We start from the raw sequence: 18,420 nt of genomic DNA, 5'->3' as shown, positions 1-18,420 counted from the left end.
GAGCAAAGGTTGAATTTGGGCAATGTTTGGTCTCCAAAACCATAACTAATAATAGCAGGAAAGTTCCACGGTGTCGAGTTCTGTCACCTGCTACATCAGTGCCTTGTACAAGTACACATGACCAGGACACCACGCAGTGTAAAGCCAGCTAAGTACGCTGATGACCTGGCCCTGTCTAAATTACTGACAGAATCAATTCCAGGTCAGACCCAAGCTGATGTTGATATAGTTGCATAATGGGGAAATACTCTTTCACTGTGAGTGCTGGGACAATCCAAGAGCATGGCCATCACTATCAGAAAAACACATTTTAAACCCCTTCCACCATATATTTTCAATAGATGGCTTACATGTGGACAGAGTATTAGCTTTCCAATTGTTTGGAGTATAACTTTTCTCTGACCTCTCTTGGGCCAATTATGTCAACTACAGTCCATGGTGAAGAAAGCCCAGCCAAGGGCCTCCTACACAGGAACGGAAGAGCATGCATGTCTTCCACCAGCTGTCTTTGTGCAGTTCTGTTTCACAGTCATGAGACTTGTTTTGGAATACAGCCCTCATATGTGGGCTGGTGCTCCAAAATTTCTTGGAAAGCCTTCAGGGAAGGTGATGTCATGTCACTGGACTCGTGTACACCACAATCTTCAGCCTAGAGGACAAGCAACTTGAGGCCACAAAAAGGGAACCACCAAAGATGATTGAATCAGCACTCTGTTTAAACTTGCTCATCCAAACATGTACTGAGAGGCAATTCACACAACCCATTAGTACAGTAGGTCTAGCAGTCATCAGATGGCTTTCTTGCCTAGGGCTTTTTTAGCTGTGTTTTTCAAATGAGACATATTGTCATGTTGTAGCATACATAACTGTCAGCCCACTCTTGATGTTCCTTAATGTCTTAAATCATATAATTAAGCAATGGCATGTTTTTTTAATAAACTCAAACCTGAAATGGAGAGAGAGTGTTGTAAATTAAATACGATTTATGGTTGGATCTGGACTGGCTCAGGGAGCTCTGACAGCCATTGTGAAGTATAGCCACCACTGAGCCATAATTCTTCAAGTAATACATGCCTGTAATCCTGGGTCTGAGCTGACACTCAAGGCTACAGAACACAAATACCCCACCGTTTAAAGCACTTTCCAAAACAATGGAGGGTTTTTGATACAGATCTGAGAAGAGAACAACATAAATCAAACTGTAAAATACCCAATTGTAAGACTTTCACACAAAGCCGATAACAACAAATCAAAGAATTTGCTGAAAATTGACAATAATATCGATCGAAAGTGAGAATGATTCAGAATTGAATCCAGTTTGTGGGCAAGAGTGTTGCAGAGAAATCCAAGAAGTCCATTTATAAAACCAATCAATAAAACAGTAAAAGGCAATAAATGAACTGGTGGCAACACAAGAACCCTGGCTCAAAAACTACAGTAGAGGACATTTTAAGATTAAGATTTAGGTCTCATACTAAATTATATATGTACCCCTCCCTTCAGCTTGCTTCATCTTAAACATTATTTGTTTAATGTTTAATGTTTAATGAGGTATTTGTTTATTAATCCATCACCAAGATGCAGTCCTTGGAGGTGGGGCTTTGTTCTGTGTGCATTTTTCTGTCGTAACAGAGGAGAGAGAGTGATCCTCACTCATAAATGTTGGCCATTGATTGGTGGAATATTTAGACAAATTTATATGAAAGTGTCCACATTATTTGCTTTGAATACATGCTTGCCGTCAAATAATTTGTCTTCTTTCTACAATATGTAGCCTAAACATACCGCCCCCTATTATATTGCAAATTGGTTTGGTCTTAAGGGTAGTCCTATGTGAATTCGCCCACAGTTATGGTGACTTGTACGTCTTACTGCACATTTTTCTGTGCTTGCCGGTGATTGTCTCAGGTGGTGAGTGTGCATTCAGTAAGATGAAACTTACAAAAAAAAATATTTGCGATCTACTATGTCTCAAGACACATTAAATGGCTTGGCACTGCTTTCAATACAGAGCCATCTGATGCAGAATCTGGACTTTAAGGACATAATACATGACTTGAAACATGAAAAGGTGCGGCGGATGACACTATGACTGTTTTTTGAACATTTTTGAATGACATTTCAGTTGTCCTAACAGTAAAGCATGGCGTTGAATATTCCAAGCGTGCTGTCAAGCGTACTTTTATTTTAATTGGGGTGGGAGCGGCAGCCTGTTGAAATAATTTTGTCCCAGGCCCAGACATCATGCACGCTGGCCCTCACTCTGTACATTATGGTTACATTATATACCATGAACTAACATGTCTTACCAGGCACACCCTTACCAATGACTAATGTGTGTTGACAGTTTGTTTGGTACCCATTGTGCCAAGTACCACGAAGTACCACAATGTTGGGTCTTCTTAAAGTGACTTGGAGGACTAGAACTCTCATTTCCCCTGGGATGTCATCACCACGTGCCCCAAGAAATTATGTGAGACTCAAATCATCTTGTGCCACTGTCTGAGAGGCAAGGTGTGCACCTCAATTATCAGCACTCGGGTTTAATTAAACAACAGTGGTCTTTTTCACACAAATGTGTGTGTTGATGTTAATAAATGTCTACTGTCAGTAGTGCATCTTTATGCATGTAAGCAAGTGTATAATGAATGTTGTAAGACGTGGTAAGAGCCTCACCTGTAATAAATGATCAAGCTGGAGGACATTTGAACTCCAAAGTTATCGAGAGAGTGGACACATAGAGCATATCCTTCATCTGTACAGGGTAAAAGACTGAAAATTTCAGTCAACGGAAGAGCAAACCTGATCAAACGCTGTGAAAATTGGAGAGGAGCGCTTTGTTCTGCTCGCCCCTCTCAGTGCCGCTGTGCCTTTCCATTACGGTGATGGAGTGCCGGGCGGCAGCAGGGAGTGTTTACTGTTCCCGGGGCTCCCGCTGTCATTTGTTTGTGACGATGGGATGGCGGGGGCCGCAGCGGCGGGGCAGGGGCCGAGGCAGCCGCGGATCCCTCCGTCCTCGTTAGCTTACCTCGGAGGCCGGATCGATCACCTGTCGGGCCGAGACGCCAGCGCTACGGTGATGGATCGTAAGAATGCCCACCCCCCCAACCGCCCCCCACCCAATCCATCTCCATATTTCACCAACCTTGGACCTTCAGGGCTGGCTGCCCTAATGCAAGGATTCATCATCAGACTCCCACTCTCTCTCTCTCTCTCTCTCCCTCTCCCTCTCGGAGTGCGGGCATCATAGAGGGGGAAGGAGGAAGAGAAAGAGACAGAGCAATAAACAGAGGCAGAGAGTGTTTAATGTAGTGAGAGGGACCCTAGAATATCAGGCAGCTGAAATTTCCAAACACCCTTACAATCAACACTTCCAAAATCCAAATCTTCTATTCCCATGTCATATTTTGGTCAGACATTATTTTCATTTTTTTTTTAAATGTAGATGATTACAATGGTACCCAGTTAATATTTTTAGACATCATTGAACTGAGTTATAGGTAGGGGTTAGGGGTTAGGGGTTAGAGTAGGGGTTAGGGTCAACATTAATGCTGTGCCCCTCCATGAAGGCTATTCTGCCCTCAGCAGCATTTTAAGCTAGCTTCTACTCTCCCTGTGACAAGTAAATTTTCTCTCCTGTGATTCTGTTCTTTTATCTTGGCTGGGTGACATGATGTATTGAAGGATCTTTATGGCAAATTTAGCTAATTAGATTCACACCCTGGGTGAAACACACAATATACATACACAGACTATTCTGATTTCATATGCCTCAGCAATGCACACTGACAAGACCCACTCCAGGGATAATGAAACCAAAACCTTTTATTACACTATTGCGATGTTATCAATTTTCTGAACCTTACCGAAGATCTGACACAGATCACAATTCTCTCACAGATCACAGATGTCTGTGTTGATATTAAACTCACTTAAAAAAAAACCCTTAATACACTTCCCCCCGTGCATGAAACACAATTGTTGATTGTGAGCGCTTTCGGCAGGATGGGGCAATAAAGCTCAGGAAATTACACGTGGCCCCAGCGACAAGTGCAGTGATGTAGAGCGCCGGCCAGCCTGGGCTGGCAGTGACAGGGGTGCGGCCGCCGCTGATGTAATGGAGGGGTGCTCTGGTGCTGGCTGTGAATCTTCCACTGCCACACGGGTCCTAAAATATGGAAATCAATACGGCCCAATTGGGTGCTCCATCAAGGGGAGAGAGAGCAGCCTTTCACCAGCTCCAGTGTTTCTCAGTGAGAGAAACAGAAGGAGACAGGGCTTCAGGGTTCAGGGTTCCAGGTCTTTTTGTGAGAGGGGATTGGAGGAAAGGGCTTGCTCAGCCCTTAGTTACATGTGAGATTCCCCCTGAGGACCTTTATTTTGACAGCTCTGTATTCATGATGCTGTGTGCCCTTTGGCCCTAACAGGATGTAAGCCATTTTGATCTGTGTCAATCACAGTCTCTGTTGCTATAAGTTGTTAATATATAAACCTGCTGTCGTCCCTTCTGTTTGTGCCTTTGTCAGCGCTTCACTCCTATTCACTCGGTACATGAGCCTCGAGGCTATATCCTGACACCCACCTGAAAGGAGTTTGGCTTGATAATTGTGTGATGACCCACAAGGAGAACAGTAAAGGGCTGCTCCAGTGTTTCTCTGTGACATAGGGGTTTGGAAAAAGCACTGTCTTGGTCAAGGCTTAGTATCACTGATCACTCGGCTCTTTCGGCGAGGGACAGTTGGTGATACTGAGGTCCTTGGCTCAGGAAAGAGAGAGAGGGGGTCAATATTTATGATCCAAGGCCTCCACATATTGCTCCAGGTCGACCACAGGGCAGGCACTGGGTTACCGCAGAGTTTGCCATAAGCCAATCATAGGCAAACACTGCCGGGTACCCACAGGTAAACCATAGGGCAGTTGTCTCAATCGTCTCAGCAAGCACAAGGACACCACCACATAAATATGTGGCAACACCTGCGATACCGCAAGGCAACCGCAAATCTACCACAAGCCAACCCCAGGCAGCAAGTGCGAGTACATTAGCCTTGGGGCTGATGTAGAGCAACCGCATGGCAACCACAAGTGACCTTTCATCCCTGCTGGTGGCTGCAATGCAGCTTTTTCTCAAGAGGAAGGAGAAGGGAAAGGGGACACAACAGAAAGTCAAGACCCCAAAAACGACCGCCCAGCTTGAATCTTACAGTGATGAATTTGCTGAGGGGCTTAACCTTGTGGAAGTCTGGGTGGGAATCTTTCCTGTCAAATAATGACTCTGCTGCAGCCCATGGGACACTGAGGGAGGAGAGCCATCAAAGGCTTATCAAATTCTACTTTAGGAAGCTCATTAAAGTGCCCAAATTACACCCAGGGGACTGAAAATAGGGCAGAAAAAATTTGATTAGCTAAAGTACAAAAGTCTGTCAGTTTACTTGGGTGGTTTCTCTGCCCAGAAGGGGAACTCATAAGCGTAATACCACACCTTCGGTGGTGGCTGTTCTGTCATTTAGTCAGACCTGTCAAAAACTGGGTGCTGCTGGCGGTCTGCAGATTGCTCGGGGGAAGATTGTGTCAGAGAGGACTCCATGAGGCGTGTTGACAAGGAAGAGCTACACAGCGCCCCCTGCTCTCATGACGTTTGTACTGTAGTTCCTATGGCCCAAACCATGAGGTTTCTTGTCAGTGAAAAAGCATTACCCACCATATAGTAGGAATGCATGCTTAGAGATGGCAGGCCTAAATTCCACAATTAGTTCTAACCCTTTAAATCAGAGATTAATGTAGGCAGGCACAGTTGGTGGCTGGGATAAATCAGATAACACCCTTTGTCCCAGGGCAGTGTGATGAGTGTGAAGGCGTGGTTTGAGGAGGAAGGAATTTAGCTTATGAGCTGACAAACTGAGTCACTTGACTCAAATCCCATCGAAAACTTTGGAATCACACTGCAGATTTGATGAGCAAGACCCAGGGAACTGCTAAGAGCGTTAGACAGCTTGGGAGTAGAAACACCTCCAGAATTTGATTGACACCATCAAAGAAGAGATTTTGTTTGCTAAACTAAATGGGGATCTACAAGGTATTAAACTAATGATTTCTTGTAGGTGTGGTGTCACAACGTAACCTATGTGTGGTATTGTTCTAAAACCAAGCAGTTACACTATAAGCGAGTCCTTGTTCTCTGGCTGCTAGTGAACTGTATAACACAGAGAAAGCTTGGTCATGGTAAGTAATTCACAGGGTTGCCAAGTCTCACATATTCCCCTTGACACTTTACTAAGGCCTGTCCACATGGTCCCAAAGCATGATTGACACAGTATATGAGACTTGGCAAACCTATTATTGTAAGTGTTGCCTGGTTAGTATGCCTCTGACTCTCCCTCAGGTGTAGCTCTCATTCAGGGAAAAGCTGGTAGCGGGGAGACACAGTGACACTCTTTTCCGATCAGGGCACACACATTGACCAGCTGTGCACTAATAGCCTGAGGGGCTGACAGATTTAGTCACTGCTGGCAGCTTCTAGGATGTATATGTAACTAAAAGCAGAAGCAAAATCTGACACTGACCCCTGCAATACAGTCATTTTATGGTCTCTGAGTTGTAATACCATGGTGAGCCATTGGGAAGGTTTTCTGGTGCAAAAGCTCTACCTGCTGGTTGTGGATGAAACAGCACAAAGAGAACTAAGAGAAGGGACAGAGAAAAGTATTTAAGGACCCCCAATTATCTACTGTAGGACTAACACATCAAGGCTTACTGATCAGCATGGCAGCCTTCTGGTGACATATTGAGCATAGCCCTTTCCAGAAGGCTCACTGTTATCTTGGATAGTAAAAAAAAAAAAACTGTCCTCTTTCTAACTTTTCTGTCGGGGTGGTCAGCAAACGTCTTGAGTGTCCATGTGGACATGGCAACCACAAAGCAGGCACTGGACACTGCGGTCCGGGCGGCATGTTCTTAAGGTGTGTTTATGGATTCTACTGAATGTTGGAAACCTCTATCACCCCCTTTTACCCCTTTTATCAGCAGAGAGCACCTGAGCTCATGTTGTCATTTTCAGCATTGCAACTGTTTTTTGAACTATTAATTGTGTGCATATGTAGGTCTGTATGTATATATTTTATGATGATAATGATGATGCTGCTGCTGCTGCTGCTGATGATGATGATGATTATTATTATTATTATTAATAATAATATTTATATTAATGTTAGTATTGTTGTTATTGTTATTATTATTATTATTATTATTATTATTATTATTGTTATTATTATTATTATTATTATTATTATTGTTATTATTAATAATAATAATATTTATATTAATGTTAGTATTGTTATTATTGTTATTATTATTATTCCTGACTAATAAACACAAGGATGAAACAAGGATGACCCAGGGGGAAAGTCAGAGTATTAAAAATTCATGACGTCCCCACATTTCTCAAAATGCCACCAAATGGAGGTAAATGTCAGTTAAGCTGTGCAGTCATGGGTGAGGCCCTCAGCCTTTCTAACAAACCTTTCCTCTAGCATGAGAAGCATTCAGATGTTGATTTTAACATTTCCCCTCCTTTAAGCAGGGACAGGTGGCTCTGAGCTGTCCCTCGGTGTCTCTGGTCACCACAGGCTGCGAGCTGGTGTGTCAGTGTCACCGCTCAGACTGCAACAGCTCTGGGGAGGGGGCGGGGGGGCTATAAGAAAATATCACCTAGGGAAAGGATCTTCAGTGCATCAAGAACTTTCTCTGGGTGCTCATAGTACTGTCCTAGTTACCCCTTAAACATTCTGAAGGCCGTGTGACGACAATGGCTATTGGCAACAAGGGTGGTTCTACAAGGAAATAAAACCCTGGGGAATGTGACTAGTTTGATGTACAGTGATGCCCCAGGGTGGATCCAGTTGACCATCATCTGTGGGAATCATTTTCCATTTGTTTTTATATAGTCAACTGAGGGCCCAAGAATGTGCTCAACTTGCTCAGCTTGAATATAGCTTGTTTGGTGCTGAACCTAAACCTAAAGGATGGATCACAAAGAAGACTCAGCACGCACAATTCACAAAAAAATGCTTTATTATTCTAACAGACTTTCATGAGTTTATGCAAATTGTGAGTGTTAGCTTTCCTTCCTTGCATTTTATGGATATTTTTTAAGCAAAAAATTCAGTAAAAATATTGGCTTTGACAATGTATAAAGCATATATTTTTAGAGAGAGAAATGAGGTTGTGACAAGGGTTTTATTTATTTGCGCAGAACCTGTTTTGGGCCATCTTTGACACCATGATGGAGGGAGAGGAGAGAGAAAAACAGAGGGGGAGAAGTGAAAGATGGAGAAAAACTTAGATCACTCCAAGATGCATTAAGTCTCCATAGACTCAATAAATCATAAGTGATCTCTTGGAAACACTTTGAGCCCTTTTTTTGCCAGAGAATTATCCCCATTTTAGAACCCTCAGAGTGTGTCTTCTATATTTATAAAACTTTAAGAGCATTATTATTTTTAGAATGTATTTTTAGAAACGGACCCTGAGTTGAAACGCCTTCTGTTTTATTCAGCTTGCTAATTTTAGAGGGATTAAAAAAACATCAAGTCTTGCACTGTTTGAGTCTGAGGGAAAGGGAGAGTGGAGAAAGACATACTCATTGAAAGGAGACAAATGAAGATGGAAAGACAGACGGACATGCTGGCAGACGGCTGGCGGAATGGAGACCCAAATGGGCTTCTAGGGGGAGGGGTACATTGCTGGTTCTGACTGAAGCAGGTCTGCTGGATCAACTGCATGGTACTGTGTCTGATACAGGCCTCTTTGTTCTACATAAACTGCACTGTTCTGATGGCTGGCAGGGAGGGTGTTTTGGTCATGTTTCAGAGATATGAACTGGAACCCACCCTAAGTGATCCATTATATAAACTTTACCTAGACACAATGTGTCAGCTGAGAAAAGAATCTTGAATCCAGCAGAGCAGTCACAAAAATTTTCAACCACATTTCCCATATTGCTTACCCGGAGCATTTTATGATGTTGCTATCATGCTTAACTTATGCAGCGTGCTGCATATCTGACAAAGGAGGCCTACAGATGTTCTTCGCTAATACTAATAATACTAACACTAACAACCACTGAAACTCCAAACACATACATCCACACAATACAACGACTTTGTATCTGCCATACCAGAATCATGCATAACTGTACATACTACTCTCCTCACATTAACAAATGGAACAGATTCTAAGACACATTCTAAGAATATATGGATGTTCTCCTCTTAAGATGACACACTCTGCCTGGAAGCAGTCTAGGAGTTAGGGACTTTGATTATTGAGTATTACATACTTTGACATGAGGGTAGAAGAGGGTAAAATCAAAAGTGCATGAATCAGGGAATGGTCAGTGATTTTTAATGTCACCTCTGGTATATGGCCACTTGATGGCAGCATAGGAATAGGTGCATGAGGATGAGCTCCAGAACTCTCAGTTCTCACATACACTGAGAACAGCTAACATGAAGATGTGGAGCTGGTGCCTGGGCCTGCTGCCTTTTTACAGCTCCTTAAACTTCACTATGCTAACTTAGGCTTAAGCTTCTTTGTATCAGATACAGCATTCATAATCCTGCCCTACCAAGACAAAGGGCAGTCAATGCCACAACAATGAGACTGAGAGAAATTACTTCAAAGTTTGTTTGTCTTGTTTTGTAAGTACTGCCAAATTGATTCCCATGTTTTTTGGCTAGGGGTTGAAATTGTGTCGGGAAACTGATATACAAAATAGATCAGACACCATTGCATGTGAAGTAGTAATAGACAGATGTAGCAGTAATGATGGATGAGGATTTTCTCAACACAGCCAGAGACAACAGTATGCCTCACCAAGGAATCCCTACATGCGTTTGGGCAGCCTTCTAGCAATTGGGCTGAACTGGCTAGATTCAGACAGTCCCCATAAAGACACAGCACGTTTGTGAAGCAGACCTTTGTTTATATATGTTTGTTTTTGCATAGCAGGTAGTGTGTGGCCTGGGTTCCTAAGGAGTCAATGGAAAGCCTGGAGAACTACATCATGACAGTCGACCAACAGCAACAGCCTGGATCAGATACAATGCCTGCCCTCTGAGACATGGTCAACCACATTGCTACGACAGCGCAACATGCCACTGTTGACCAATCTCTTGCTGCTCTCTCAAGTCAAAGGTCACGGTCAAAGGTCATGTAAAAAACCCAGCTCAAATATCAGCTGAGAAGACCAGCTTACTCAAGGAGACTTTGTTGAGATTTCGCCATCATCAGCATGGAGTTGTTTATGGTTGCTGCGGTTTCTCTGACCACAGGGGTCCCTTGACGGTAAACACTCAGGTCAAGGGAGGACATTGTGTGTCCACACATAAACGCCGGCCTTCCTTGTTATTTCATTGTTTGTATTTCTGGACAGCCTGCAAGGAAATGGCTTGTTTCTTTGGCGTCGGTGCTGGTCAGAGGCTCTGGAAAGGTCTGTGGAAAAAAAAAAGTCTCTCCGTGTTACCAGACAGCACTGCCTGGCATGATCCCACTCTGTCCCCATCTTGTGACAGACATTTCCCCCAGTCAACTGTTCCATGACCCCTTGTTTCCAGAAAGGTCACTCTCTCTGGCATGTCTTCAATTGGCTGGCTTCTCATTGAGAAGCTTCCCCGTCTGAAAATAGGCCTACAGTTCACTGAAGGAGTACCACATCCATGACATTCAGTGCTGGCAGCACCTACCAGAGGTAAAAGTAAACGTGCTTCCCCACTGGCTTTTACAGAAGCCTTGATTGAATCTGGAGGCCAGGCCTTGCTTCACTTTAATGCATTGCAAATAAGCATCACCTTCATTTTTGCCCCCTACTCTGCTATAAACACCAGTGGAGAGAGTCACCAGCCAATCAAATCCCTCAGAAAGTTTAACCTGTGTGGGGTGGAGCATTTTAATAAAGTGAACACAACCATCTGCACTTAAACTATGCATTCTCTTGGATTTATCTAAAGCTGTAATGTGGAATCCCCTTAATCCAATACAGCCAGGGACATGATACAGTACAATTCTGTACAGTGCAGTACAATACTGCAGGTACACCATACCCAAAAGACAAATCGGAGACATTGAGCAAAAACAGTCGTATTACAGTTGCCATGATATAATTGCACAAAATCAATTAGCAAAGTACAGCGTGGTTTTTGAAGTATTCCATTATTTGGGCTGCTATAACATATTAGACTACAGAGCAAGTGCAACACAGCTGCACAGATCTTTACAAGCAGACCAAGCAGAAAGTTGATGCCCATCACCCTCTCTTGTAGTAAAGGTGCAATTATTTTCTAATCATGATCACAGTGTTCAACTCCATTGTCTTGTCTCTGTACTTAATTTCTGAAGTGTTCTGCACTGCAACATAGAGAAATCTTTCAGGTAAAACATCTTTAGCAGTGCACAGATGCAGATGTCTTTTCATTGCCTTCAGTTATGTTTACAAGGAGATATCTAGCGCTGTCAAAAAAGCTGCATGAAAAAAAAAGAAGCAAAAGAAATACTGACGGCTGACTCGATCTGATAAACCGAATTCAATTCATGTTCAGAAATGAATTCATATTTCTTTACCCAACTGTGCTAGGAGGATCAGAAGTTAAAAGTAGTTCAGCTATGTTTTCAAGTAAACTGAATCCTGCTGAGCTTATTTATAAATAATGTTCCTTTTTTTCCTCTTTTGTCTGAAATTGTTAGAATACGCCATTTGCCATGTGTATTTTAATAAAACAGTCACTTTGAGTTATTGGTTCAATAAATGTTTACTGGTCATTTAGCCTGTTGTTGTTAGCTGTTGAGGCTCTGAGGTTATACAGTAGACAAGTATTATTGATGGTAACAGTGCTTCAGATCTACACTACATGGACAAAAGTATTCGGAGTATTCCTTAGCTAAATTCCTCGAGGATGGAACAAAATGTATATCAAGTCTTCAATATTGTTATGCAATTCTTTATCGAATATTACAAAAAACCTCCCATAACTGATGCTAATTATGTGAACGTGCACATTGCTACCGCTATTTCAGCACCAATGTCCTCACACAGCCAATGCCCTTAACTAAATTAAGATATAAAATAATGATTTGACTCACATCTATTATTTTGAGTGTTTTCACGATAATTGGCTCTTGGGGTGACATTAGCAGCCGAGCTACTTGCTAAACTGCACAGCTATTTTTTTCCCCAATATACAGTATGTGTTTGCATTTTTTGGGTAGGGTTGACAACCAGTACCTACCTAAGAGGTAGAAATTAGGAATTAAATCTTTCACCACTCATAGCCACATATATAGCAAATGAAACCACACACATACATTACACACAAATATGGACACACACTCACAGACACACAGTATCATTCACATGCAGGTGTGAAAGTATAGTGGGGGGCATTTCAAATTCCCTCAAAGGGAAGCCTCCTAATAGATGTGATCAGCAATGGTCAGGAGATAACAGAGAAGGGGGTCAACTGCAGGTCATGCTTTTGAAAAAAAAAAAAAAGACATCTTTCCAAGTGCAATCACTGTACGCCATGGTCCACAAATACCAGCTCTGTACAAATAAACCTTCACCACCTATTGTCTCCAAAGCTCAATCCTCTTAAACTGCACAAATAAACGGGATGAAGGCAGTGTGGGAAAACAGCGACGGCTCTTCTCAATGGTGTCTGTAAAAAAGGCTGACTCAGTTCACTTCAGGTTTCCAATGGGTTTGTAGGAACTTCTAAGGGGTAAGAACTAACTGTGCCAACCCAGCCCTGTGATCTACCTACCCGGCCAGGTTACAAGCTGGCCGAGATGCAGGGAACTTCACGGTGACATTGCATCAATCATCCCCAAAGCTGCCTCTTAGGAGAGAATGTTACGGTAGGGTCTTTGGACGACATACCCTAAAGTGTATCTGCCTTTAACTGATTACTTAATGTGTTATAACATGCTTACAGGGATTAATGCACATATATCATTGATTTTATGTTCCTTAACAAAGTTCAAGCTGAAGAACTACGTAACTTAAATATATATTTTCTTCCTGATTATGAGTTCACAGCAACCTCATAGTCACAACTGAGAACATGTGGACAAGGGAATGAAGATACCCTGTTTGATGGCTTGTGAGCAAATACATATCTGAAACCCAAAACATAAAACCATTGAATTCCTAATACAGTCCACTCCACATATAATATATACTGACATAAGAGTCAGCAGATGTAGTGAACAAAACACTAATACAGCATCATTCATACAGATGCTGTTGCTGTCCCCTTATAAGTGTTGATCTGGACTTATTTACAACATATAATATGTTACATAATAGAGTGCAAAGGTTCATAATTAGTGAAAAACACTGTCAGATTTGAATACATTGCACCTTGTTTATCTTAATTGCCCCAAAAGTCCCAAAATACAGTATATTGGGGAAAAATATAGCTGTGCAGTTTAGCAAGTAGCTCGGCTGCTAACGTCACCCCAAGAGCCAATTATCGTGAAAACACTCAAAATAATAGATGTGAGTCAAATCATTATTTTATATCTTAATTTAGTTAAGGGCATTGGCTGTGCGAGGACATTGGTGCTGAAATAGCGGTAGCAATGTGCACGTTCACATAATTAGCATCAGTTATGGGAGGTTTTTTGTAATATTCGATAAAGAATTGCATAGCAATATTGAAGACTTGATATATATTTTGTTCCATCTTCGAGGAATTTAGCTAAGGATATTTCTAAGAGGATTAAGAGAAAACATAAACGTCAATAGTTGTCCAAGTATTTTTCTGATTTACTTTGTAAGACAGTTAAACACAATCAGCATCTACGCAGCCGAAAAAAACGATGATGATGCAGTAGTTTTCGGTCATGTATTTGCACCCGATACCCAAAGCTTTCTTTAGGCGTCAGTTCTTCACAAACAGATGTCCCCAGACAAGAGTGTTAGTTTACAGTCTTAACATCCTTAATAATGTGACTTATTGTGCCGGGATCGCGGAAACACAAACAGACCCCCCTGTGAGGATTTATCGATGGCGGTCCCACGGCCCGGCCCGGGGACAGCGTGCCCCGTCCCCTGGCCTCCGTAGCGCCGTTCCCACTGAGCGGTAATATTGCCGTGAGTGACCTCAAGGGTGCTCCCAGCATTGCTTGTCATTCTTCACAATGCCTGTCCTCAGACCAGATCTGCAACCCGTTCAAAATGCTGAGGCCGAATCACACTTCTTCTCCATACCAAGTATGTGACAAAATTTGCGTGAAAGATTTTTTTTTTCCATTGGGAAGTACAAACTACAATGACAAGTTAAGATTCTGTCATTAGTTGTGACACGAATATACAATGACCGTCAAATTTGTTAAAAGTTTTTTGCTGGTACTGCGCAACTGCATAACCTTTGATGAGCTGTTAACATTTTTATAAAGGATTTAGAGGCAATAATGTTTTGGTACAAATTACCGTAAAAATTTGTTAACGGTAGAATTAACACTCTTACATTTGACTTCTCTGTGGAACTATGTTCACCAAAAAAGATTTTGCAGTTCATCGTCTAGAGATTCGGAAAGTTAAGGCAATTTTGTCTCAGATCGTTGCGGCTCTTTTTTTCAGTAGCCTTTTACTAATTAGTGCCTTTAGAACTAAAAGTTCCTTGCTGTAAAACTGTATATTTTATCAAAGGGATCTAGTTTGTAGGAAGTCATTAACATTCTCAGGACCCCGGCAAACCGCTCCCATTGGTAAATAAATAATTTTTTCTGTTCCGAGGCAGAGTGAAGCAGCACTATGTTTTCTTTTTTTTTTTTGCTGGCTCTTATTTTGTGGTGGAATTCTCTGTGTGCTGGCTAGTCTAGTGCTCCCAGTCTAGTCTTATGAGCAGCATCAGCCAGTTTCTGTCCCTGGAGCCTCCTTCTGGCCAAACCAGCCTGAGTTTATACAACCCTGGCGGGGTTTCCTTAGCTCCACTCATGGGCGCTGTCGAGATTTAAACACACCACAAGATCTGAACGTTCGTATCGTTATAGCACCACCGTTTTGTGTAATTATCCCCTTAAGGCACTTAGAATGGACCACCCAAACGGAGCCAGTGAAGAGCTCAGGTTTAAAACGCCAGTCTTCATTAAGATCCCACTGGGGGGAATTACTTGGGTCTTTAACTTCAAGCGTAAAACATTTGGAAGGATCTCCAGGATTTTTTGCTGAATTGCATTAGGGCCTGATCCACATACAAGGTGTGTGTGTGTGTGTGTGTGTGTGTGTGCGTGTATGCGCGTGCATAGATGGTGGGGTGGCAGCTGCTCCTACACTCATAAAACTATCATGACTCAAATTAATGAATGCAAGGATCAGACACCACACAATATTCCCGTATATATATTTATTGATTGAGGTGGTGGGGTGGCCAAAAGAGATACCACTGCAATCAGCTCTAAGAACAGTAAGAATTTAATTATATGGTACATTACACACCAAGCTATAACAACATCCTTGTTCCTTTTTTGTTTCCAAACTACATCTCACACGAACATCAATCTCCATCGCCATCTCCTGTTTCTGTCACTCCATTGCCTGATCTTTTAAGAGCTCCTCTGGGTATTCACCTTCTCATTTTCGTGATTAGAAGAATATTATGGCATGGTGGCTAATGCTTCAGGTGCAGTCATTTAGCGGTGGTGGGTGGGGCCACATGATGTCACAGGGTCTTTATTTAGATGGTGGGCGTGGCCTCTGGCGGTATTCTGGGAGGTGGTGCATGATCCATCCGGCTGGGACCAGCAGAGCGGCAGCAAACACTGACATTATGAAGAAGCTTTGCTGTGGAGAAGAGAGAACGGGAATATGAACAAAATTAGGCTAGAATTAAACAGGTTTACCAGGCCATTGGGATTTTTTTTTTCTTTGACCAAAGTTTGCACACAGCAGAGGAGATGTCAAACAAACTACATTAAAATGGAAGAGCTCTTTGGAGGGAACATTATGTCTGTGCAGTTATATGCCTTAAAGACACACAGAGGCAAAAAGACTATTTCCATACTGTGGTTCCCTCTCATTTCTTGCAACTTCTTGTCCTGACTGCAAGGTTATGGGGGTAGTTTGGTCATGTGGAAAGCACCAATCAGAGGCTTCCTTAGGCCTGTCTGACAGTTGCCCCACCCCTATACCATCACTGTGCAAGGCTGGTCAAGCTACCCAGCATCTCCTGGGTCTTAATGACATCAGAATAGTAGAGTGGCTTTCTGTTATAAGCACAGAAAACAAGACCTGCCTCCCACTTCATCCACTTCAAATGCATGCTAGAGACAGCACTGGAATCCACCACTACCCCTGCTTGCCAAAATCGAGGGGTAGTGGTGGAGATTGGTGGAGAGAGTGACATACCCATGATCATAGCTGAATCAACTTGTTTTTGAACTCATTGTGATCCCTTTGATCTACACCAGAGAGCCCTGCTCTTTGTCGTGGCTCTGATTTTACCACTGAAAATTGAACCCCGGTTTTCTGTACACTTGTAAAATGACTCATCACAAAGCCTCTGGATGCTCCACTGAAGAGCCCCTGGCTCCTGGGATGAGCAGGTCAGCTCAGTTCACTGCTCTTTCCTCCTCTGTAGGAGAGTGTGACAAGTTCCTAAGCAGCACATTAATGAAACATAAAATAATCTGTCATTTTTCTCTCTCTGTTTAGTTCTCATACTTACTTTGCTTTCCTTTTCTCGGCAATTTGGTTCTTGTAATTTGGATTGTTGAGGTTTATTATTGCGCACCTTGCAAAGGGACTTACATCAACAAACCACTCAATAATAATTCAATAAGCTCATAAAAAGTCATTGCTTGGTCACCCTTATGAACCTTTCCCATTTGAGAGTCCACTCACTCCATAAAAGCTGTTGCTGTAATGAAGTAATAACAATTTACAATCATTTTGAGAACCAACCTGCCTTGTAGAACATAAAAAGGGCAACGTTACAGATTTCTGCTCCTTATTAAAATGAATTCGATTTAATTGTCCCCAGCTGAAGATATTGTTTCCATGATTTGTACAGCTATAAGACATGACATACTGTAGAAGCAACAGTGCATGGCAACAGGAGAAAGAATCTCAGGTGAAGCAACAGAGGCATCAACTTAAGGATCTCTCAGGGAAGCTGGGCGGTTGGCTGCACCAAGTATTCATCAATTATCTTTATATGGGACAAATTAACTATGTTAACTCTGATGTCTCATTTAATGAAAGCCATGCAGTGTAAGAACAGCAGATGCCACAGAACTGATGTTAAGAATTTATCTGGCATTAAAGACTCCTGGGTAGAAATACCAATCACGAATGAGTCCAGAAACACTAGGGCTGGTCCTAGATCAGTAAAGTGAGAGGCAGAGTGGGTAGAGTAATTCTGGGTCCACAGAGGCACAAGCTGAGGTCAAAAAGAATAGAGAGCGCCAAAGGTTCAGAAAACCCTTAAGCTCTGGGAAGGGTCTACTCACCCCAGGTCCGATCTTGTGCTTGGGCGGCTTGCTGTAGATGCGCGGCCTCTGCTCCAGCAGGACCGTCCTGGCCCGGACCAGCGGCCCAGTGTGCGTAGCTCGGCTCAGGACCGCGAACATCACTGCGGCGGGTGCGTGCTGCTCCCGGGCTGCCTCTGTCTCAGGGGCTCTGGAGGAGATCCCGGCACATCCTGTGGGACAGAGCCCGGCATCCCCACGCCGCCCCCATTAAACCGGGAGGAGGCGGGCCCGTCCTGTCACTCCTTCTCACCAAAAACATAACCCCCCCCCCCCCCCAGCTCCCACTCACCCCTCCCACTTGTTGCTGGGCAGATCAGATCATCAGATCAGAACCCGGGAGTTCCAGTCCACGGGCTGGGACCGAGGCTCTTTTAGAAGAAAAACAGCCCCTCGTGAAACCGTGTAAAGAAGTCACAGGTCTTCTGAAGTGATTTGTTTTGGGTGATATTTGCTATCAGGGCAAATTAGAGGAGCCCTTCCAGAATGATGGCCAAAATGAACCTGTTTCAAAATTATATTAAGGTAGCTTTTAACCCCCACTCTATAAACCTGTCTCTGATGCCTACTGGTCCAATTAGGAGTGGATGAATTCATTCTGTGTTCTGACTTCTGCTGGCCGTATAGGTGCAGTGCAGGAAGAGTTTGAAAAGCGAACCTTGGAAAATGTTCAGGAATATGTGAATCATGTGCATTGTAAAAAGATGTATCAGTCCTCGGCCTAACTGAACCGTGAATATTACCGTGTCTATAAACCTCTAGGTTCTTAGCAAGGACAACACCTGCCTCCCTGGACTGTGTCCGCTGTGTGGTTATCGAATGATCGCTGCTTTGTGCACAATGCGGGCTTAATTGCTAGTGACCTGATTGCAGGATCAGATTAACGGGAGGGAAGCT

At 43.0% G+C, this 18,420-nt stretch overlaps 1 protein-coding gene across 1 annotated transcript; it reads right to left on the bottom strand.

Moving 5' to 3' along the window:
- Positions 1–15,392: 15,392 nt before the first annotated feature.
- On the bottom strand, positions 15,393–17,723 carry LOC118792728 (cytochrome c oxidase subunit 8A, mitochondrial-like). The gene is made up of 2 exons (XM_036550634.1): positions 17,506–17,723; positions 15,393–15,838 (listed from the first exon to the last, which is right to left on the bottom strand). Exons 1-2 carry the CDS (start codon positions 17,623–17,625, stop codon positions 15,728–15,730), a joined length of 231 nt encoding a protein of 76 aa, XP_036406527.1. The 5' UTR covers positions 17,626–17,723; the 3' UTR covers positions 15,393–15,727.
- Positions 17,724–18,420: the final 697 nt, after the last annotated feature.

The sequence above is a fragment of the Megalops cyprinoides genome, chromosome 17 (genome assembly GCF_013368585.1).
Source record: "Megalops cyprinoides isolate fMegCyp1 chromosome 17, fMegCyp1.pri, whole genome shotgun sequence".
NCBI lineage: Eukaryota > Metazoa > Chordata > Actinopteri > Elopiformes > Megalopidae > Megalops > Megalops cyprinoides.
The sequence above is the reverse complement of the archived record's forward strand: the minus strand, read 5'-3'. Positions and strand labels throughout refer to the sequence as shown.